At 46.7% G+C, this 21,749-nt stretch overlaps 8 protein-coding genes across 13 annotated transcripts; 4 read left to right on the forward strand and 4 right to left on the reverse strand.

The window, feature by feature from the left end:
* Positions 1-37: 37 nt before the first annotated feature.
* Positions 38-3,241, forward strand: LOC111069606 (pseudouridylate synthase 7 homolog). 3 transcript variants are annotated; one of them, XR_002607292.2, is made up of 6 exons: positions 38-238; positions 303-493; positions 565-888; positions 951-1,053; positions 1,120-2,738; positions 2,802-3,241. XR_002607292.2 is itself a non-coding variant. In XM_022359740.2 (6 exons), the coding sequence occupies exons 1-5, from the start codon at positions 123-125 to the stop codon at positions 2,510-2,512; spliced, it is 2,127 nt and encodes a 708-aa protein (XP_022215432.2). In that variant the 5' UTR covers positions 38-122; the 3' UTR covers position 2,513; positions 2,802-3,240. The 3 variants fall into 3 exon arrangements, 2 of the variants coding, with proteins under 2 accessions (XP_022215432.2, XP_022215431.2); XM_022359740.2 differs by having other exon boundaries at positions 1,120-2,513; positions 2,802-3,240; XM_022359739.2 differs by having other exon boundaries at positions 1,120-3,241.
* LOC111069607 lies at positions 3,005-7,353 on the forward strand. 3 transcript variants are annotated; one of them, XM_022359742.2, is made up of 7 exons: positions 3,005-3,088; positions 4,831-4,937; positions 5,008-6,134; positions 6,212-6,708; positions 6,767-6,825; positions 6,885-6,986; positions 7,064-7,353. In XM_022359742.2, exons 2-7 carry the CDS (start codon positions 4,861-4,863, stop codon positions 7,326-7,328), a joined length of 2,127 nt encoding a protein of 708 aa, XP_022215434.2. In that variant the 5' UTR covers positions 3,005-3,088; positions 4,831-4,860; the 3' UTR covers positions 7,329-7,353. The 3 variants fall into 3 exon arrangements, with proteins under 3 accessions (XP_022215434.2, XP_022215433.2, XP_022215435.2); XM_022359741.2 differs by having other exon boundaries at positions 3,012-3,088; positions 4,834-4,937; XM_022359743.2 differs by having other exon boundaries at positions 3,012-3,088; positions 4,834-4,937; positions 6,773-6,825.
* Positions 3,475-4,620, reverse strand: LOC111069609 (transcription factor Adf-1). The gene is made up of 2 exons (XM_022359746.2): positions 4,384-4,620; positions 3,475-4,315 (listed from the first exon to the last, which is right to left on the reverse strand). Exons 1-2 carry the CDS (start codon positions 4,529-4,531, stop codon positions 3,885-3,887), a joined length of 579 nt encoding a protein of 192 aa, XP_022215438.2. The 5' UTR covers positions 4,532-4,620; the 3' UTR covers positions 3,475-3,884.
* A 1,486-nt stretch (positions 7,354-8,839) lies between the features above and the next one.
* On the forward strand, positions 8,840-10,477 carry LOC111069670 (pyrimidodiazepine synthase). The gene is made up of 2 exons (XM_022359826.2): positions 8,840-8,952; positions 9,714-10,477. The coding sequence occupies exons 1-2, from the start codon at positions 8,925-8,927 to the stop codon at positions 10,409-10,411; spliced, it is 726 nt and encodes a 241-aa protein (XP_022215518.2). The 5' UTR covers positions 8,840-8,924; the 3' UTR covers positions 10,412-10,477.
* Positions 10,478-10,670: 193 nt separating this feature from the next.
* LOC111069667 (pyrimidodiazepine synthase) lies at positions 10,671-11,718 on the forward strand. Its single transcript, XM_022359820.2, has 3 exons — positions 10,671-10,766; positions 10,838-11,406; positions 11,464-11,718. Exons 1-3 carry the CDS (start codon positions 10,739-10,741, stop codon positions 11,596-11,598), a joined length of 732 nt encoding a protein of 243 aa, XP_022215512.2. The 5' UTR covers positions 10,671-10,738; the 3' UTR covers positions 11,599-11,718.
* On the reverse strand, positions 11,594-13,650 carry LOC111069669 (pyrimidodiazepine synthase). The gene is made up of 3 exons (XM_022359825.2): positions 13,568-13,650; positions 11,846-12,432; positions 11,594-11,790 (listed from the first exon to the last, which is right to left on the reverse strand). The coding sequence occupies exons 1-3, from the start codon at positions 13,596-13,598 to the stop codon at positions 11,659-11,661; spliced, it is 750 nt and encodes a 249-aa protein (XP_022215517.2). The 5' UTR covers positions 13,599-13,650; the 3' UTR covers positions 11,594-11,658.
* Positions 12,416-13,510, reverse strand: LOC121404718 (pyrimidodiazepine synthase-like). Its single transcript, XM_041594806.1, has 2 exons — positions 12,614-13,510; positions 12,416-12,432 (listed from the first exon to the last, which is right to left on the reverse strand). The coding sequence occupies exon 1, from the start codon at positions 13,395-13,397 to the stop codon at positions 12,639-12,641; it is 759 nt and encodes a 252-aa protein (XP_041450740.1). The 5' UTR covers positions 13,398-13,510; the 3' UTR covers positions 12,416-12,432; positions 12,614-12,638.
* Positions 13,651-13,772: 122 nt separating the features above from the next.
* On the reverse strand, positions 13,773-14,858 carry LOC111069668 (pyrimidodiazepine synthase). 2 transcript variants are annotated; one of them, XM_022359821.2, is made up of 4 exons: positions 14,748-14,858; positions 14,111-14,691; positions 13,930-14,051; positions 13,773-13,865 (listed from the first exon to the last, which is right to left on the reverse strand). In XM_022359821.2, the coding sequence occupies exons 1-4, from the start codon at positions 14,773-14,775 to the stop codon at positions 13,835-13,837; spliced, it is 762 nt and encodes a 253-aa protein (XP_022215513.1). In that variant the 5' UTR covers positions 14,776-14,858; the 3' UTR covers positions 13,773-13,834. The 2 variants fall into 2 exon arrangements, with proteins under 2 accessions (XP_022215513.1, XP_022215515.1); XM_022359823.2 differs by lacking the exon at positions 13,773-13,865 and having other exon boundaries at positions 13,929-14,051.
* Positions 14,859-21,749: the final 6,891 nt, after the last annotated feature.

The raw sequence follows: 21,749 nt of genomic DNA on the forward strand, positions 1-21,749 counted from the left end.
ACAGTTTTTGGTTTTTTTCCTCGGTATATTTATATATATGTTTTGTAACGGTCACACTGTTAACAACGTGTGTGGTTGCTGCTTTGAAAATCCTGAGCGAAATATTGACTTTTGACTGCAAAATGGGCAAAGATCGTGGCAGGGGACGCAGAAACCATCATTCCAAGCCCTATAATAAAAGTAATTGGCGTGGTCAGAAGAAGGAGCGCTCGCAGCACAATGGAAACCCACGCAACAGGTGGGAAAACCAATAGATTTGTGGTGCGTGTGGTGCGGCATAACCGGCTTCTATTCGTTTCCAGATCAGCGCCACAGCAAAAGTCCACACTGCTCGAGAACCAGGTGGGCATCACGGAATTCACCAATGCGGATGCTCCCGGATTTACGGGCATTTTGAAATCGCGCTTCTCCGATTTCCATGTCAACGAAATTGATAGCGAGGGGCACGTGCTGGAACTGAATGATTCCACCGTGCCAAAGGCAACCGTAGAGGGTGTGTATATTGGCAGTGTCATGCAAATATTCATGAATATAAATATATTTTTATGTTTATTCGAATTGCAGCTGTGGATCCAGAAAAGTTGGCTGAGTGGCGCAAGGAGCTGGAGGAGGTGACTGGGCCAGAGGTCTGGAAGGATATAGCCAGCTTGGCGCAGGCCAAATTTGATCCAAAAACTGAGCAGAAAGTAGAGATCGATGTGAGCAGCCTGGACAAAGACAAGCGGACGAAAATACATCAGTTGGTGAAGCAATTGTACACGGGCAAGCTCGTCTCCACCACATTGGGCCAGCCGCAGGAGGAGCAACAGGTGACAGTGGAGGAACCGGCAGCCATCCCAGTGGAGGAAAAGAAAACCATACGCATAATGAGACCAAAGCATGGACGCGGTAAGTGGAAGGCAATTACTCAAGAATCTTCATCAACAGAGGCAGAGTTCTCATTCCAACAGGCGACAATCGGTGGAACTTTCCTGGCGAGTATGTCACCTTCCTGGTGCACAAAACGAATATAGACACCGGAGAGGTGGCCTCCACCCTAGCCTCGCGCCTAAAGTAGGTTTCCACGCCCACGTCCCCCCATAATTAAATGTCTAATTCAGTTGCTTGACTTTTCCATAGCTTGCGACCCTCGCAGGTCAACTACTGTGGAACCAAAGACAAGCGCGCCAAGACGACGCAAAACTTCTCCATCAAACGCCGCTCGCCCGAGAGCATAATCAATGCAGCACGAGCCATACGAAATGTATTTTTCGGCAACTTTAACTTCAGATCCACGACCCTTAAGCTGGGCGATCTGCAGGGCAATCGTTTCCGCATTGCCTTGCGTCACATAGCCAAGGAGCGGCAGGCAGATATCGAGGCTTCGCTGGAGTCCCTCAAGGAGCGCGGCTTCATCAACTACTACGGCCTGCAGCGGTTCGGCAATAGTGCCAGTGTGCCAACCTACGAGGTGGGCGTGGCGCTGCTGAAGCGAGACTACAAGTTGGCCTGCGAGCTGATCCTGAAGCCCCGTGACACGGACATCGAGTTTATGCGTGCCATACGAGAGGAATGGTGGGAGAAACGCGACTCTGCGGCGGCGGCTGCAAAGTTCTATGGCGACAAGTTCATCGAGAAGAAGCTGCTGGATGGCCTGGCCAGATTTGGGGAGACCGACTATTCCTCAGCTTTGCGGCAGATACCGCGCAACATGCTGATGCTGTATCCGCATGCCTATCAGAGCCTGATCTTCAACCGCATCGCCTCGAGGAGGATCAAGGAGTTCGGCCTCAAGCTGATCCCCGGCGACTTGGTGTATGCGGAGCAGTCGGAGGCAATGGAGGAGGACAACCAGGTTGAACCGCTAGAGACTGAAGCGGCTGAGACTGACGAAGAACTTCCAGACGGTGTCGAAGAAGATGTCGATGCCGTTGCGCTGGAGGAGGAATCGGTGTTCAAGCGCAAAGTGCGAGCGCTGAGCGAGGAGGACATTGCCAGCGGCAAGTACAAGCTCTCTGATGTGGTCCTGCCCTTGCCCGGTCACGACATTACATATCCCGCCAACGAGTGCGGAGCGTGGTACGAGGAGATGATGGCCGAAGTGGGCCTCTCCTCGGAGCTGCTCAAGCACAAGGAGAAGACGTACGCCCTGGGGGGTGCCTACCGCAAAATGATCATTCAGCCGAACGACTTGAAGTGGAGTTTCAGGCGTTACAACACGCCCGAGGACACACTGATTGCCTCCGACTTTGAGCTGATGAAGGGCATTCCCATCACCGCTGAACCCTCCGAGGAGGAGGCCAAGTATCTGGCCCTCGTGCTGGAGTTCTCATTGCCCACGGCTGCCTATGCCACCATGCTGCTGCGCGAGCTTTTCAAGCAGGATACCTCGACGGCCACACAAATGCAGCTGGAGCAGGAGGCGATGACCAAGAAGGAGGAAAAGGATACTCCAATCGTGCAGGAGATTGTGGTGGAGACTGCGCCGGAGGAGACAGTGGAGCCAGAGAAGGAGGTGGCGGAGGGGCAGTAAGGTACGCCAACAGAAATCAATATGCTCAGGGAAATCAATTTTACGCGCGTTGCCCGATGCTCCCGTTATTTGTATGTAATGAAGTAACTTCGAGCCACAACCACAACAATAACAATGCGCACGTGAGAGAGAAGGGGTGTAAGTTCGTTTCCGCTGCCTCTCTCTCTCTCTCTGTATCTCTATCTCTCTCCCTCTTCCCGTGGTGCTCTGGGCGCCCAGGCACAAGGTACATTGAGCATAAGATAAAGCCCGCTGACCCACCCTTACTCTCTCTCTCATTCCGATATAGATTTGTGCCTTACCTTCTATTCAGTGTACTTTGACCAAGCAAGACCAGGACCAGGACATTCGACATTCGTTTGCTGCATTTATTCGTAAGCTGTCAGGCAAAGCGAAAGCTTTGGACGCGGCGCAGTTCTACCCCCTGTCCAACCGTCGCACGGCCCTCTGTGTGTGTAGTTTAAACAAATGCTTTCAATGCACAATTAATAATATCAAATCACAACAAAAATAAAGTTCAATTTAACCGTTACAAGTGCAGTGCAACAACAACTACCAGAGAAAGAAAAGCCCAAGGTGAATTGTTGGTTAAAATATTAGTAGAGCATTTTAGGCGCGATTTTTAAAAGTTGAATTTATTTCAATATTTAAACTAAACTTAAAGCCAAGCCAAACAACAGGAAATGGCACGCGAATGCCAAAGACTGTGAATAAACATTGAATTGAAACTGTACAATTGTGGATTGGATTGGATTTTGAGTGGCAGCTTATCGATTTTTGTTTGTGCTTTGGACTGAAATCAATCGATAATTTGGTGTTAAAACCGAATGTGCTGGAAGGAGGAGGAGGTGGCGACGGCGTCGGTGCCCTGGGCCATAGAGGAGAGGAGTAGTAGTAGTAGTAGTGTGCTTTGTCGGAGGTGCGTTTGCTGTGTGGTGTGGCGTGGAGGGGAGGGTGGAGGGGACACACACAGTAGTTAAGGGTGGTGCACAGCGACGACGACGCGCCTTCGTTCGTTTTGCTTTGGTTTTGGTTTTCGCTAATATCGCATGGTCTGCGCTCGCGGAGTCATCAAATTAATAAACTAAATGCTTGTTTTGGCGTCGTCGCGCATACCCCCTTCTGAACCCCCACCACCCCACACCACAGACTGATCCAGACATGGGGCTATTGGACATGTTATTGCTTGCGCGCGCACTCTTTGACCAGTTCCACAAACTGAACTGCGTCATAGTAGGAGTTTTTGGCGTGGTTGAATTCGATTTTTGTGTGCCCAGTACCCAGCACCCAGGACCACCCACCGAAGCAGCGAAGAGCTTAAATACAAACAAAATCTAAAGCTAATCAGTTCGTTTAGGGCTCCCTTTCTCAACTAAATAACTAAATCGTCGATTGGTTTACACTCCAAGGCACGCAGATTGCATTTGCACAAGTACGCAATGATTCGTTTTCCCGCCTTAACGCAATCTTCCTCGCCCAACCCCTCTAGCAGGACTCCGACGCGTTTCATGGTATCGGCTGGGGTTAAAGCGCGCGCTGGGGAGGAGGAAATTTGGGCACTAACACTTGCCACGGCGCCCGTGCACTGTTCGTCCATTGCCTCTTGCAGCGTATCCTCTTCGTCGTGCACCTCCTCAATAAGTGCATCCGATGGGTGGGGACTTCTGACAGCCATGCCACTTGGCTTCAGGAATCGCATTTTGGGCAGCAGGCTCCAAGTGGAGCCGACACCCTCGGCTTCTTTGGCCAATTCCTGGTGCAGTTTCGACTTGAGGTGCTCCCAACGGGTTGTGCATGTTTTGACTGCAGGGTAAGAGGGGAATCGCATTGATTTTAGGAACGCCCAGCTAGTCAGGATTGGGGCTAATTACCATCCGTTTGCAGGGATGTCGCAATGGTGCGCCACAGCTCCTCTTTGTCCTTTCTCTTCAATGCGTATGGCGTGGTGCGGATTTCACGCTCAAAGAGCTTGGGGTTGCCGCGTATTAACCTAATTAGACGAGAGTCAAAGTCGGTCATTGTCGCGTCGCCAGAAAAGGAAGCGATTTGTGGTTTGTTTTGTTTATTTTTTGTGTATATTTGTAAAAAGGCAGTGTGACCGCGAAATTATGCATGAAATATGCCGCCCCTGACTCTCAGAAATATACTGAAATATACCAACTCAGTTTCAAAATATACCGATAGTTTAATCAATAAAGTGTTGGACAGGGCTGCTTTCACACCACATTTGGTGGTGTGGTGAGTAGAATGTTTGAAAACTTTGTTTACCCCAGTCCCCCGAAATTTATTGATTTCTCCGTATTGATTGTCGTTGTCAGCAGTGCGTGCGAGGCGCTTTCGGCCTCGAGATGGCCGCCGAAAACTATCACCTGAAGTGGGACTCGCACCTGTCCTACTTGAACACTTCCATTGCCACGCTGTACAAGTGAGTAAATTAAATGAAATGAAATTAATTTACCATTAAACACTCACTGATGTACTGATTTTCGATGCAGGAATGAAAAGTTTGCCGATGTGGTGCTGTACAGCTCGTACACCAGCAGCAGCATCAACTCGGACATACCGACGGTGGGCATCTCGGCGCACAAGTTTATACTCAGCTCGTGCAGCCAGTTCTTTGCGACGATGTTCGAGACGGCGCCGATTACCTCGCCCAACGGCGTCATATACGTTGTGCTTCCGCCCGATCTGAGCCATCGGGCCATACAAATCCTGGTGCAGTACATGTACAGCGGCGAGGCCACCGTCTCCAATGACATCCTCAATGAGGTGCTGCGGGGCGGCGAGATTCTCAAGATCCGTGGCCTCTGCCGCTCCAGCGCTTCCAACAACAGCAGCACCACAGTCACGTCCTCGCACTCGCACTCCCACTCGCACCACCATCCGCATGGCGGACATCTGCATCAGCGGGAGTCGTCGGCGAGCGCCATGTATGTGTCGAATGGATCGCGCTCGACGCTGCCACCGCCGCCCATGTCCACACAGCTGCCTGGCGGCGACCTATACAGCAGCAAGCCGAGCAGCAGCAGCAGTGGCTCCGGCAGATATACCATCAAGTCTCCCACCCTGCCACCGCCGCCAACGAACTCCACAACCCTCCTGGGATGGCCGCATCAGCATCATAATCATCATCATCCCCATCAGCAGCAGCAGCACCAGCAGCAGCAATTCCGTGGCCTCGGCGCTTCCGTAATGCCAAAGGACAGTCCCGTAATTGTCAAGTCACCAAAAATGGCCGCCCACACGGGTCTGCTGAGCGTGGCGAGCAGCAGCAAGCTGGGCATATCCGTGAACAAGGAGGTGGCCATCGATCCCGAGGATAAGTGCTGCTATGCAGCCGCCAGCAGTCAAGTGGAGCCACAGCCGCCGCCGCCATCATCGACGACCGCCGGAGCAGTAGCCGGAGGAGGAGTTGGAGTTGGAGGAGTTCCGCCACCGCCAGCCATGTCCATATGCACAGAAGTGGGCTGCAGCAGCTGTCCCCTGACCGTGGGCACTGCCACCGAGCCGGCGGAGACTACGCTGCGTCGGCCAGAGTACGAGGAGCAGGCGCTCTGTGATCGGGAGGATGTGGGTCTGGTGTACGAGCGTCGGCTGCGTCGTGAGAGTGCCTGCGAGCGAGGTGAGTGCGCCGGATGCGGCCGGATCTCATAGGTGCTATGAGAATAATTCGATTGTGCTCCATTCCTACTCCCACAGCTCACGAGTACTACGAGGCACCGCTGCACTTTGCCACACCACCGCCAGCGCCGCATCCGCACAGCTTTCTCAGCATCAAGCAGGAGCCCAGCGACTGGTCCAACAACCCACCAACAGCGGCCAATGCCAGCAACAACAATCACGACGAGGGGGAGCAGCTGTCGCCCAAGCAGCCGCTGGACTTTAAGATGAGCGCCGTTAAGCTGGAGCTGAACCGCGACCGGGCCACGCCGCACGAGGAGTCCGAGGAGCACACGCTGCGCGACTACAACAACTTCAAGCAGCTGCAGCTGCTCGTGTGCGAGATATGCCAGAAGTCATTTGAGGACACCAAGACCCTCGTCCGTCACCTGGGCACACACGCCAACGAGCCGGGATCTGGCACCAATCACATGGCGGCCACTGCCAGCGGCAGTGCATCGACCACTTCCAGCAACACAAATCTCGCGATGCGAGCCCTCAAGACCTATGTGCCAAAGAAGCGACGCAGAGTATCGGTGAGTCTTGTGGGCGGTTCGTCCAGCTCGTTCAGTTGATTGATTTATCCGTTTGCAGCAACAGGAGAATAATATGGATCATGATCATGTCACGCTGCTCTGTGATTTGTGCGCCACGTAAGCGAAGTCCATCTATTAAAATATTGAGAAATTAATGTTGTTGCATTGCCCGGCAGATCCTTTGAAACGCCTGCGGAGTGGGTGCGTCATATGAACAGCCAGCACACGGAAATCGAGCTGGCCATGTTCAACAGCAAGAAGGACGGCGAGCAGAAGGGGTGTGTGTCCTAAAGCCCTGCCCCTCCTTCCCAAAAAAAAAAGCTCCGAGCAAATGATGAACTCTGTTCACTTGCAGCCAGCAGCAGCAGCAACACCCACAGCAGCAGCCGCAGCAGCAGCAGCAGCAGATCCCCAACAGTAGTACCACCAACAGTAGCAGCAGCATCGGTGGTAGCAGCTCTTCCACAGTGTCCACCAGCCAAATGCAGCCAAAGTTCCATTCCAGCTCCAATCGAACGACCCAATCTCAAATCCAGCCACTGATTCTGAACAAAAGGAGCAACGTTGTGGCCACAGCTGTTGCGGCCTCACCTACTGGCCTGTCCTCATCGCATGGCTAAGGCCCCGCCAACACCATCGAATGGCAGGCAGATGGGCTGAATCCTTCTTCATCAAAATACCATTTTGTTCGATAAATTCAAGTCGTTCCAGTAATCAAAAGGGATAAAATATGTATAATGAAACAGCAAGAACCGTGATCAAAATGCAACAAGTTTGCATATTTTGTAGAGCAACAAACAAAATACAAAAAAAAAACCAACAAAAAAATAACAAACGAAACTATTAACGAAACTTAAAAATCGGAAATCGTCAGGCAACGATGCAAAACAAAAACAAAACAAAAAAACATCAAAACAATTGCAAAACGAAAATGAATATTAAAAACTGTAACTGTAATTCAAATGAGTAGAACTTTTTTTAGCGTGTATTGTATGTATTTGTGTACCGTACTTAGTTTAAGCAACTAAACTTATTCCCACAGTAAAGTAAAGTAAAGTAACAACAAAACAAGCAGAATAAGAAGGATGATGTAATTACAATAAGAACAACGCGCAATCGATAAGAACGATGAGATGAGAAACGATTCAACAATCGAACAATTTTTAAATTTAAACTTAAACTTGAATGTTTTTTAAAAGCAGATTAACTTGTAAGCCCTTCAATGTGATTCAAAAGAAAAGTCAGAAAAGCTTTTTGTCCGTCTGTTAAGTGTATGGGAAAAGGAATTGTATTCCTTTGGATTATATCCCACAATTATTTCTCCATGAATCCCCGCCAATAGAAAGCAATAGAAATAATTGAATGTGAATCGGTTCAAGGGCTTTCAAATCAGGCTTCGGACACACCGAAGCGAACCGAACCGAATAAATAATTATTCTTTTATTTATTCGTATTATTTTTTTAACATGCACACCACACACACACCACACACACACACTGACAACTGATTAAACTACAGTAATATTTTTTTATGCAGCAGCAATATTTGTTAAATATGTATGTATGTACATGAGTATGTTTGTATTTTTTGTATATTTTTTATATGACTTCAGACAGGAATTTTCGTGAATTTGTGTAAATAGGATAAGTTCCAATTTTAAATGAGGATACAGATACCAACCAAAATGTCTCTAAATGTGTGTATCTGTGTGTAGTACCAGTTGGTAAGTTCACTTAACCGAAACAAAACTCGAAAACTCTCCCCCCCCAATCTATGTAAAACTGTAAAGATATACACATGAATATGAATATATTGTATGTGTAGTATATATATATATATATATATATATATTGAAAAGCCGGGCGTGATTATTAATCAAATAAGTAGAGATGTATGAACATTGATGATATGTAGCAAAAGCGTTTTAATCGCAATATATAATAAACGAGGACAATGAGAAATCGGTTCTACATATACGTACGTACTACGTATGGAAAGAGCCAGAACTACGGCCATGGATTTCGTAAGAGTCATCGTCTTCAGGAAAAAAGCTCCCACTCATCGCAGCGCAAAGCTTTATAAATACAGAGCGACAGCAAAGAGAAACTTCAGTTGTCCCAGCAAATCCGGTTGGTTGGTTGGGTTACCTTTAGTATCAACATAAAATATTAATTGCAATTTTTCCATTAATTTCCCTCTTCAAAACAAAACCATAATGAGTTCTGGTAAACACTACGCCAAAGGTAAGAGAGGAGAGTAGAGAAGAAGAGCCAGTGGGCTGCTATTTCACCATAACATATAAACAAAACAAAACAATTAAATTCTCCACTAATTGCTCTTCTTTGCGAGCGACGAGACTGACTGATTAAGAGAATACATACAATGAGGTGGCAGTCTTAAAGTTATAGCAAAACAAGTGGGAATGCCATAGCTGATATTGCTATTTCTGTCTGTCTACATGATCGATATCTGTGCAAAGAGTAAGCCGGTATTTACTCCAGGGTTATGTCTGGGGGGTAAACAACTGGAAAACCAAACGAAACCTGTTCCATTTGGGATGTGCTGAGACAGGCTTACCAGACCAGGCTTATGTGAATCTAAATCGTGGCATATACCAATGGCAGTCTAGAATCTAACTTCATAATGTACCTTCCATCCTAAAATGCTGCGAATACTTAGACAGAAAGGAATAAGGCTTGACAGGGTTTCCACAACTGGAGAATACATTTCTATAGAGCCTATAGTATAGATAGACAACGACTGAGAGTGAACTTAATCACTAAATAATTGGAAGCTCACGATATTGTTTTGAACATTCCCCCCCTGGGAATACCACAGACTACATACGTATATCCCTCATAGATAAGATTTGTAGGTACAGAAAATGTTTTTCATTCTGTGGTACCTCGTTCATATCTTTATCAACTATGTGACTTGCTATTTAGCCGCAACATTTATTGATATTATGATCCACTGATTGGTTGAATGATTTGCGCATTTTTAGGTTCCTCGAAACCAGTTCTGCCCGACGATGGACAACTGCGTCTGTTTTCGATGCGCTTCTGCCCGTATGCAGAGCGCGCCCACCTTGTGCTAAATGCCAAGAAGGTGCCGCATCATACCATCTACATCAATCTCACCGAGAAGCCCGAATGGCTGGTGGATGTGAGTCCGCTGCTGAAGGTGCCTGCCCTGCAGCTACCGGCGGAGAAGGGACAGCCCTCGCTCATCGAGTCGCTGGTCATTGCCGAGTATCTGGATGAGAAGTATCCGCAGAATCCGCTCCTGCCCAAGGATCCGCTGAAGAAGGCCCAGGACAAGATTCTGGTGGAGCGCTTCAGCGGCGTCACCGGCGCCTTCATGAAGATCCTCACGCAGGGCACTGGCCTCGATGACTACTGGCTGGCCCTGGACATCTTCGAGGAGGAGCTGGCCAAGCGGGGCACACCCTTTTTCGGCGGCAACAAGCCTGGCTACGTGGACTACATGATTTGGCCCTGGCTGGAGCGTCTGGCTGTGATTGGCTTATACCTGAAGGACGAGTACAACTTTGATGTGAAACGCTTTGCCAGGATCGCCAAGCTGATTGAATTGCTCAAAGCGGACGATGTGGTTAAGTCCTTCTATGCCACGCCCGAGCAGCACATTGAGTTCTGGCAGAGCCGCAAAGCGGGCAACGCCAACTACGATCTGCTGGCCTAGATCTCAATGCTCGATGCTCGCTGCTCGATTTTATAGTTTTTTTAGTTTTACTTTTGTGTGCAATTTCTGATTTTGATTCTGATTGCGAGAGATGAATAAAGTTTGAAAAGAACAGAGAGGTTCCACTGTACACTGTGCTATGTGTGTCAGCCGCAAAGGTTGACACAGCCGCCAAGTTCAGCCGGGTGGGTGGGTAATGGTAGCCGCCCAGCCAAGGACGCGTCGCTGTTGCTCTTTATATATTTGGTCGACTCGGTTGCTGATTTGCATCACTTGCATCGCCGTAGAGGAGCAGAGCAGAGCAGATCAGATCAGACCACACGCATCATGAGCAACGGCAGACACTTGGCTAAAGGTGGGTACAGCTGCTCGATCCGTTCGTGTTCCCCAATGTCTCAACGCAGGAATCCGAATCCGCAATTGTAGGCTCGCCCACGCCGGATGTGCCCGAGGATGGGATACTGCGGCTTTACTCCATGCGCTTCTGTCCGTTCGCCCAGCGTGTCCATTTGGTGCTGGATGCCAAACAGATACCCTACCACAGCATTTACATAAATCTCACAGAGAAACCAGACTGGCTGCTCGACAAGAATCCGCAGGGCAAGGTGCCCGCACTGGAGCTGGTGCGCGAGCCGGGTCCACCGGTGCTGACCGAATCGCTGCTCATCTGCGAGTACCTGGACGAGCAGTATCCGCTGCGGCCGCTCTACCCGCGAGATCCACTGAAGAAGGTGCAGGAGAGGCTGCTCATCGAGCGCTTCAACTCGGTCCTGGGCGCCTTCTTTAGGGCATCGGATGGCGGCGATCTGGAGCCCTTCTGGTGTGGCCTGGATACCTATGAGAAGGAGCTGAGCCGCCGTTGCACGGACTTCTTTGGTGGCGAACAAACGGGCATTCTGGACTACATGATATGGCCGTGGTGCGAGCGCTTGGAGTTGCTCAAGCTGCAGCGTGGCGATGACTACAATTTCGATGAGCGGCGCTTCCCGCAGCTGGTGAGTGCCCTTTGGCTGAATCTTTCTTGATCAATTGTTAATCTGTAATCCATTCAGTCGCAATGGGTGGAGCGCATGAAGCGGGATATGGCTGTGATGGCCTTCTACATGGAGGCGGAAGTGCAGGCAGAATTCCTGCGCACACGCAGCGCCGGCAAACCCAACTACAATCTGCTGGTCAAGGAGGTCTAATTGAATGCAGTATATTTGATTTTAGCTTGGAATGAATAAAGCACAGACGCAGGAGGCCCGTTAAGCCCTAAAAGCTATGTCGTACTGCGGCTTGCCCAGTCGCTTTGAGCCCTGAAACTCTGCGTGCACTTGGGCAGGCAGAGCGGTCTTCCGAACAGCCTCATCCTGAGCCACCAGATCACGCCACTTGAGCTGCAATGAGAGCATTAGAAAGGGCCACACATTCAGTTGGCTGGGAAGAGCTTACCAAGAGACCAAAGCGCTGGGCATCCAGCTCATACTTCTGTTCCGTGGTCAGCTTTAGGCTGGGAAAGCGCTCGAACCAGGGCCAGATCATGTAGTCCACAATGCCAATTGTCTGTCCAGCAAAGTAGGGACTTCCTCGCTTGGCCAGCTCTTGCTCGAACACATCCAAGGCAGTTTCAAAGTTCGTGAGGGCATTTTTGGGAGCATTGGGATTGCAGGTGAGCACTGGATACACGGCACTGACCACCGGGGCAAAGCGTTCAATCAGAATCTTGTCCTGTGCCTTTTGCAGCGGTTCAGTGGGATAGAGCCGCAACTCGGGATACTGCTCATCCAGATATTCGGCAATGATGAGCGATTCCACAAGTGTGGGCTGCTCCTTGACATCCGGCAGCTGCAGGGCGGGCACCTTGCCCAGGGGACTGCAGTCCTTGTACCATTCGGGCTTGTCAATCAAATCGATGTAGATTTTGTGATGGGGAATTGCCTTGGCGTCGAGAATGAGGTGTACCCGCTGGCTGAAGGGACAGAATCTCATCGAGTAGACACGCAACACCCCATCCTCGGGCAGCTGCGGTTTGCTGGAGCCTGCAAGAATAATCAGAGTTTGGTTAGTTCGCGCGGAAGTCTGATGATAACAGCCCAAGTGGTCGGTTGAATGCCCTCGAAGATAAACGAGTATTTACGAGTACATATGCTTGTGTGTATATTTAATGTTAATGATTCAGAATCCAACTTGAAGCCACTCCCATATTAATCTCTCTCTTACAAGCTACTTCCCGTCGGAACTTCCTTCACAAGGGCTCGAATGCCAAGTCGTAGTTGGTCTTGCCCTCGTGACGGGTGCGCATAAACTTGGCATGCACTTTGGCATCCAGTGCAGTCGCCTTGACAGCCTCGTCCTGAGCCACCAGGAGGCGCCAATTCAACAGATTCGGATAGCGCTTTGAGTCCAGCTCGTATGGCTCGGCCAGCGTGTACTTGAGGGCGGGGAACCGCTCGAACCACGGCCAGATCATGTAATCCACAATGCCAATTTGATCGCCGCCAAAGTAGGGCGTTCCGCGCTTGGTGATCTCCACCTCGAACACATCCAAAGCGGTCTCAAAGTTCTTCAGTGCATCCTCGGGTGGGTTTGTGGTGAAGAACACCGGATAGATGGCACTGACAGCGGGCGACAGTCGCTCAATGAGGATCCTGTCCAGGGCCTTTTGCAGCGGATCCTTGGGAAAGAGGGAGCGCACTCCTGCAAACTCCTCATCCAGGTACTCGGCAATCACCAGAGACTCCACCAGCGTCGGCTGGCCCGGCAGGTGGGGCAACTGGATGGCCGGCACCTTGCCCAGAGGACTGTAGTCGGTGTACCACTCGGGCTTCTCGCTCAAATCAATATAAACCGTGTGATGGGGGATCTTCTTGGCGGCCAGGATCAGGTGGGCGCGCTGCGAGTAGGGGCAGAAGCGCATGGTGTAGTAGCGCAGGACGCCATCCTCTGGAATATCCGGTTTGGGCGTACCTGTTGATGATGTGGAGTGTATTGGCACTGACGTCATACGGCAAATATCTGTCTATAATTAATCTCTATCTGCCAGAGCGGTGCAGTTTGTGGTTGCCTCTCTTAATATTATTGCGATGCAGATAAAACTACGATAACAAAATCCATTTTCCACTAAAATGGCGCACCGCACAGCCTCAAGTGCGTGCGAAATGACCTTGAACTAACCTTTCTTAAAGTGCTTTTGCGGTATGGACATGTTTAAGTTTTTAATAAAGTTCTTTAAACGCGAAATTCTGACTTCTTGTGGCTGCGGCTGCGACGTGAATGCGCTATCACACTTTAATATGGTGGCGGAACCGATATACTTATCGATAACAGTACAATTCAAATTAATATTTTAATATAATTTTCCAGACTATTTACAATATCTGTATTATCACTGATTTCGTTCCAGCAAAGTTAAAAAAAAAACAATAAATTTTGTATAAGGTTTTACTCCCGTCTTGCACGCTTGGCGGCATGGCTAAGAGAGAGAAAAAGAGAAAATCTTAGTTGGATATGTTTTGGGATTGAGCATAGAAACCTACTAGAGCATGTTATAATCTGCATTGCCAGCACGACGGGAGCTCATGTATTTGGCATGAGTCTCCCCATCCAGATAGAAACTCTTCACGGCCTTATCCTGCAGCATCAAGTCGCGCCACTTAAGCTGCAAAATATATACATTTTTATATTGACCAATTAGGTGTGTCCCCGCAGTTCACTCACTAGTGTCACAAAGCGCTGTGCATCCAACTCAACTTGGGTGCCGTCGTCGTGTTTCAGGGAAGCAAAACGCTCGCACCATGGCCAAATCATGTAGTCTAGCATGCCCGGCTTGGAGCCGCCAAAGAATCTGCTACCACGCTTCTTTAGCTCATTCTCGTAAATGTCCAACCCGGTGTTGAGGTCGGCCAGGTCCAGATCGGGATTGTCGTCAAGCAACAGCTTGTAAATGGCTGTGATGAACTGGCCAAAACGCTGAATGAGTATCTTGTCCTGGGCCTTCTTCAACGGGTCTGTCGGGTAGAGCGACACTTCTGGGTACACCTCATCCAGGTAATCGCATATGACTAGAGATTCGATTAGAACTGGATTGCCGCTCTCCTTGACTAGTTCCAGTGCCGGCACCTTGGCTGTGCTGCTCATCTGGACAAACCAGTCGGGCTTGGCTTGCAGATTAATATAGATGCTGTGATATGGTATGTTCTTGGCATCGAGCACGAGATGCACCCGGTGTGCATAGGGACAAAAGCGCATCGAGTACAAGCGCAGTACGCCATCGTCGGGATAGATGGGCTTGTTGGAGCCTGCAAGGGGGTGGATTGTGAAAATGTATTCAAAAAGGCTGGCCCTCCACACATACCAGTAGTGAAATGCTCAGTTTCGCTCATTTTTACCCGTTTAGATTTTATCTCTTTTTTGTTTTGTATGTCTCTGATAATATTATCGATTACTATTACTCGACTATATGATAGTTTGACGACTGCTCTGTATTTCGGTATTTTTTATGGTATTTTTCGACTTGGTCACTTTATTTGTTCGTGACCAAATCGTGGTGGTTTTTCAAAATTTGCTCTCTTAATCGATGTGAAGAGAGTGCTTTAGTGGTGACTTTCCCCTCTTTTTCGAGGTGGGAGCCACATGTTCCTAACGGGAACGTAGATTTATTGTTGCGACGTTCTTTGTGTGGGAAAAATTCCAGCAAACTGGGGGAAATGAATTGGCAGCATTGTTGTGCAACTTTGGCACGAAATGAGCAACAATCTACATACCTTGGGAAAATGAATATTATAGAATAGAGATATTGTTTGTAATTTCAGTTGAAAAGCAACAATGACGTCACATTTCGTACACACTTACGTTTTATGCTTTGGCCGTTTTTGTTTAAACGTTATTATGTAAACAATCCAATGAAAAGGAGTTCTGAAAACCAGCCAATCCTGAACAAAATTTATTGAGGAATTGGATAAAATTATGTTTGTATGGCTGAGGGTCCTAGCTAGCTACTTATATTAAATCGAATATCGAAATCGGGGAATATGATTTTTTTCGTCGGCGTCTCTTTCGGAATTTACATAAATATGTAATTAATATGTTGCAATTGTGTAGTTAGCGTGTAGTTACCATGTAAAGTATCAACTTTGCCATCAAAAGAGAATTAATTAAACCATATTTTATGAATAATCAAATAGAACTGGGTATCTAAAATAAGCGAATCTTTTAGGAAATTAATCAATTTATGGTACAAAATTATATGATCAGTGCTGAGGGCTCCAGTAATTAGTATTTTACTAATCCGAAAATCAAAATCGGGGAAATGCATCCTCTTGGACCCATTTCTTCGGTATATTTACGGTATATTCTGAAAATGATGAGGTATATATCCATAGATCCACGGTCACACTGACTTACTTTGCGGATTTTGTGTTGGCGGTGCGTGCAAAAGTGAAAATGTTATATGTTTAAATATGCTTAAATCAATCGAGTTCTCAAGATGATTACAGTTAACCAGCACCTTGCGTAACTGTGCACGTGTGTGTGCGGCTGTGTGAGCGGCGTCTAGTCTCTGTGCAAGTCGGTCGGGGCTAAGTTTTTACCGCTGGCCTCGCGCCTCCTCGCCGCTGAAAAGTTGCTCTTTTGGTAGATTTTCTGTGTTAATCTGGGATTGTTGCAACGTAATTGAGATTCGGCGTTATCTCGCCAGTACGTATACTATACTACATCCGTCAACCCGCCGTCCCCGGCAGTGTGGGATCGGATCGAAGTTAATCATTGTGCAGCATCGGCCCTTCACTATCACTGCTCTGCTGCGCGCATCTCTGCAGCTCTTGGAATTGATAAATATGTATGTGATGTGTTAAACAGTTCAATAAATAAACGTGTGTAAGTGTCTCAATATTTTCCTAATTAAAGATTATTTAGTTTAGTTCAGTGTGTCCCAGTGCATTGGAAATGCATGCGACGGGCCCCCTCATCTGCGCTCCTCCTTGCCCACCCATTCATAGTGTATTTATAGCTGCCGCCTTCCTTCCATGTGCGAGTTTTAAGTCTTCTTCTTGCGATTTGGACACCCGCTCCTCACTAACATATGTATCATACTTGAGTGCGAGAGTGATACATACATATGTATGTATTCGGCACGTTTTTATGCTATTTTGGTATATATTTTATATATACATTTAAAAGTGCCATTTTCATTTCCATTTTTCTTGCTATCATTAAAGCCTAATTACGCAAAATGATTTTGGTAAAATACGCGATAGAATGCTTATCGACAATGACCCATATACTATCAACATGTGTTTTGCTCCACATACGTTTTCAGTCTGTTATTTTAAGACGTGTTGGCGGACGCGATGTCGATGGCTATGTAGGTGGTGTGCAATGTGATTCATAGATGGGAGAGATGGAGAATGTATAGCTGCTGTCCACCGATGATGGTTCCTTATCACACCCACAGAGTATTCTATGGCCAGCTGGTAACAAACTCTCAATTGTTCAGAGAGAAATCAATTATTCATGGAGGTACAATATCAAAACGCCTTCCGACTCGCCACCGTCACTAGAGGAATCCAACAAAAGCGCCAGTAAACACTACAATAGTTTACTGTTTACTCAACAATTCTATATGATATGATATGATACATACATACAATATAGTATCTATATCAATGAATTATTTATCACATTTGGCGGGCCCTTCAACATCAGTTATGTGTCAACCCGGCTCTCTGGTTGTACCTGTAGCATATTAAAATGCGCAACTCGCGTAGTTTAGCAGTCGGCCAACGAGCAACGGCGCAAGGTCAGAGCCAGACCCAGAGCCTCGTCCCAACCAGATCCGTTCCGTTCCCATCCAGACGCTCATTATACATATATTTAGACGTGATCGACCTCTGCAAAGTCATACTTTGATAAGCTATTCTAATTACATACCCAGAACTCCGCAATAAAATCATGACCCTCGCCTGGCTGTTAAAAAGCTCCAAAGCCAGGAGCTTTTGGACAATGATTTTTCGTTTTTGTACCGCAAGAAAAGATAATATATTTCTCGGTAAATAAAGGTACCAGTACGCGTACATGTGTGCGTGTTTGTTTGCTGCTTACCTGTGGGGTTCTCGATATGAAATTCTTGAATTTTCTGAAAAAGATATGCTGGCCAAAGGTACAGCTGAAGATAAAAGGTGTTTGTATAATAAGTGTACGTTCTTCGCAGGTAGCGGCGAAGTTTATTTCATTCTGTCTGCCTCGCTATCTTTTCGTGGCGTTGTCTGTGTGAAATTTCAGCTTGCGAGATCTGCCGGCAGATGGATTACGTCAGGGTTTGTTGTACACTCATGACAGTGGAGGGTTTTAGCGAATGAAATTTCAGTTTGCAAAAGGTAGATATGTACATTAGTATGTAAATTGGTATATGGTGAAATTCTATTGTTAGAACTAAGTGTAAATTGGAGATATCATGCAATATGTAATTAGATGAGTCAGCGCATGGCTTGCAGAAAGCCAAAAACAGCTGCGGAATTTGTTATAATTGGTTTGTGTGTGTGTGTGTGTGGTGAAATTTCAGTTCTGAAGGCGGATATCGCTGTGAAAAATCGATTCGCATGAGTCAGCAACAAGTTGGAAAGTTTCCAGACTAAATAGAAGCTTCAAAAATCCACAAAATCATTCTTTAAAAAGGGAACTTTAGACCAACTAAAATTTGACGAGTTAGCACAAACCTGTGTACATAATTATAAAATGGGAGATACCATGCGAAATTAATATCTTTCGATTTAGCAAAAAACCTTCCAACGTGCAAAGAACTCTAAGGAATGCCTTGTTTTTAAGTTTTTGCAATGGAGATATCTTGCGAAATTTGATTTCGCTGACTCAGTAATGGCTTCCAAGAAATCCCAACCAAATTGAGGATAACAAACATAAATTTCCACTTATAATGTGGAGATATCAAGCGAAATATAATTTGTTGAGTGCGCACCCAGCTTTCATACATACATACAACTTTGCTATTAAGTTTCAGCTTATAATATGGAGATATCATGCGAAGCTCCATTTCGCTGTGTAAGGCATACAGAGGGCAATGGCTTCCAGAGTACAGAAAGGGGTTCTTTGGTTGTGTTTTTAGTGAAGTTTCAAATTATCCAATGGAGATGTCATGTGCAGGTTTTTTTTTGTGGACTCAGCAGAAAGTTGTATGACTTTTGGACTAAAACAAGATAAGCTTTAAAATAAACATATTCGCTGTGAAGATGTCGTACAGAAGTTTCGACTAAGCTGGTTTTCAATGGGAAGGAATTTGTTTCGCTGTACAAAATTAACCATAAACAACCGGCATACATTTGATCGAAAATGCGGAAATTATCAAGTGGTTTTAACACGATTGTAAGAAGGAATATTTGAATAATGTCTCGCACTTACTTTTCTACGAGTCCTCCATTGGAATAATGTCCTGGCTATAAAAAAATAAACTTAAAATTCGGTGAAATTTAAAAATGAGTCTGAAATTTTACTCTCTTTATGGGTATTTTATTATTGAATTCTATAAATGTTTTTGAAAGATTTCGAAAATCTTAAACATGCCAAGAAAACTATGTGTACATTTAGCATTCTAGTCTAGTAAATCCCAATATTAAGTACAAAGTATAGATTAAATTAAGACTACGGCTTTAAAAGTGTCGGATTTTGTTTTTACTAATAAAAGCATTAACCTATCGACATTTTCCATCAATTAATTTAGATTATTATTATTATTAAGATTAATTCCAGCGTGCAATAATCCATCCACAGCTTGGTCCAAACTTGGAGTACTTTGAGGTATCCAATCGACTCTGAATGTTCTCTTTTTCTTTTTTTTGCTGCGCGTTAGCCATGGTCCGAAATCAGCCACGCCTCCTCCGTAACCATATAGTATTGCACGCCTCCCTCCGATCATGGGCATGCTTTAATGTGTGTGGGGAGGCCCCCCCCGCACTACACACCGCAACACATTTATGGCCACAATTGAAACTGGGCTTATAAATCGCACGGAAAGTGAGGCGCGCTGCTCAGTTGGCGGTTCGGCTCGGTTCGGTGCGGTTCGGTTTGGATCGGGTTCAGTGTCTTCAATATTGAGTGCTATAATAGGTATACATATGTGCATGTGTATGTACTCGAAGCTATTAGAATATCTCTTTACTTAACTGTATGTACTATCAATCTGCAGCTGTGTGTGAGTGCTGTCTGCTTGGGCGCATGCGTGCCAGACAGACACAGAAAGAAAGTGAATTTAATTGCTGAATTTATTGTCACAAACGAATGAAACAGAAATCCCACCCTCCCCGCTCCACAATTATATCAGACATTGAGTGAGAAATAAAACCGCGCGTCCCAGCCATTTGCAGTTTTTCTCTCAGTGATTTTATTTAAAATAAAATCACGCGAACTGAATTCAAATGAGGCTTGATTACAAACAGATATCGCAAAAAAAACAACAAAATACATGCAATGAAAGAAATACAGTCACAAATAACAAAACAAATCAGTCAATGCCGGCGGTGGCGGCGGGGCACCAATTGATTGACTGCAGGGATTGATTGGGAGGCGGAATTGTGGGGTCAGATTTTTGGGCTGCGAACGCAATTCTGGTGCTGTGATATACCAACGGGAATGTCAGCATCGGGTGCAGATTTTGGAAGAGTTTTGCATACGCTTTTGATTGATTGATTTTTATTGAAACGAAATTAACTGGCAACAAAGATCCATAAAGTAACGACCAGTCAAAGGACAGACAGAAACAAGGAAAACTTTGCCTCACATCGACGAAAATTTGATCAACTTTAATTGAAGAGACTTTAATTCTCGTTTGCTCAACAAGTGAGTGCCGCTGGTTGGCTCTTTAAGTGAACTCGCAACCTTTTGAACTTCCCCTACGCCACTGCCTTGATCCTGCGAAAACTTCAGGGCCAGCGCGTGTCCTTGTCAATGCCGAATGTGCAATGCAAGGGCCTCGCCGCCCACTTCCTGTGTGACCTTGACGTGCCTTATGCAACAACAGTGACGTGTGGCTTGGCTTTCCCTTTTTATTAAGTCGATAGTCGGGCAGGCAGCAGGCAGGCCGGCACCCAGGCACCCACCACCTGGCCACCCACGTGTTTCCGTTTGCCACACCTCCCCCACAACCACCCCCACCCCTTCTCCGCCTGTCTTGTGTCGTAAATATTCGCCCAAGTTTTATCAATAAATTGGATAGCAATGCAGGAACTGTCGTGGAGCTTGCGGCATTAATGCGCAATTGCAAAAAAATTGTTCGAGGTCTGCCTGTGCCCCCGCATGAAAAGTCTAATAACAGCAGCAGCAGCAGCAGCAACAACAAGTTGTTACATTAACAGAGCAATTTTCAGTGGTTTTTGTTTTGGGGAAAATTTTAAAAGTCTCGCTTTTGGCGCGTGCCCGTCATTTGAGGTCTGCTTATTGAGGCGACCGCATGGCATCGGTGACGTTTGCAGTACGCAGCGCAACGAGCAGACACCAGACCAGAAGCACACTTGATAAAGAAATTGATAATAAAAGTGGAGGAGTGGGGATAGAGGAGTGTACTTTATGTAATTCCAATCAAAAACGATGGGACATCTCCGCTGTTATCACAAATAAATGTTCAAACAATTAAAGTTGAGGCTTGAAGAGCACTGACTGGAAAATGTATGAGGAAAGCCAAGTTAAATATTCTGCAAGTGAGAGGGAAAAAGAGTACCAAAGCCAGTGCCAAATGTCCCAATGGAAGTGATTTGGTTGGCTCTTAAAGTGCTTCAAACTTAAAGATATTTAACTAGATCTTTGGGCACAAAAACCATAATCGTTTTCGTTTGATATAATCCAGATTGATGTGGTTTCCTGTCACCCAAAGTGACAAAGTTCCAAGTTAAAGATCAGTGATTGATGTGCTGCTGCCGTCCTATCCTCCCTATCTCTCTCTCGCCATCTACTACAGAATGCATTGGAATGATTCCCGTTTATGGACAATGTTTTGAGCACCACCTGAAACTTGGGCGGGCGGTCTGCTGCTGTCTGCTGCTGTCTGCTGTCTGTTTTTATCGAGCTTTTTCCCATATTTGGAGGTGTCGATCCACAACCACATCCACGTCCACATCCACGTCCACGTCTCTCGTTCGTGGCTGCCAAACGAACTTGAACTTCCGCTTTGGTTGGCTGACTATTTTGGTTATGCAATGGGCCACCAAATGGGGCATCACGAATGGGTTTGGGTGTATTGTAAGTGGTCTGGTCTCTGGTCTCTGCTCTCCGATCGGGCTTAATGAGTGTGGGATGGGATAACGAGCTAACGATTAGAGTACAATCCCCACCCCCTCCCCCTCCCCCCATAGAATCT

The sequence above is a fragment of the Drosophila obscura genome, unplaced genomic scaffold (assembly GCF_018151105.1).
Source record: "Drosophila obscura isolate BZ-5 IFL unplaced genomic scaffold, ASM1815110v1 contig_1, whole genome shotgun sequence".
NCBI classification, from domain to species: Eukaryota; Metazoa; Arthropoda; class Insecta; order Diptera; family Drosophilidae; genus Drosophila; species Drosophila obscura.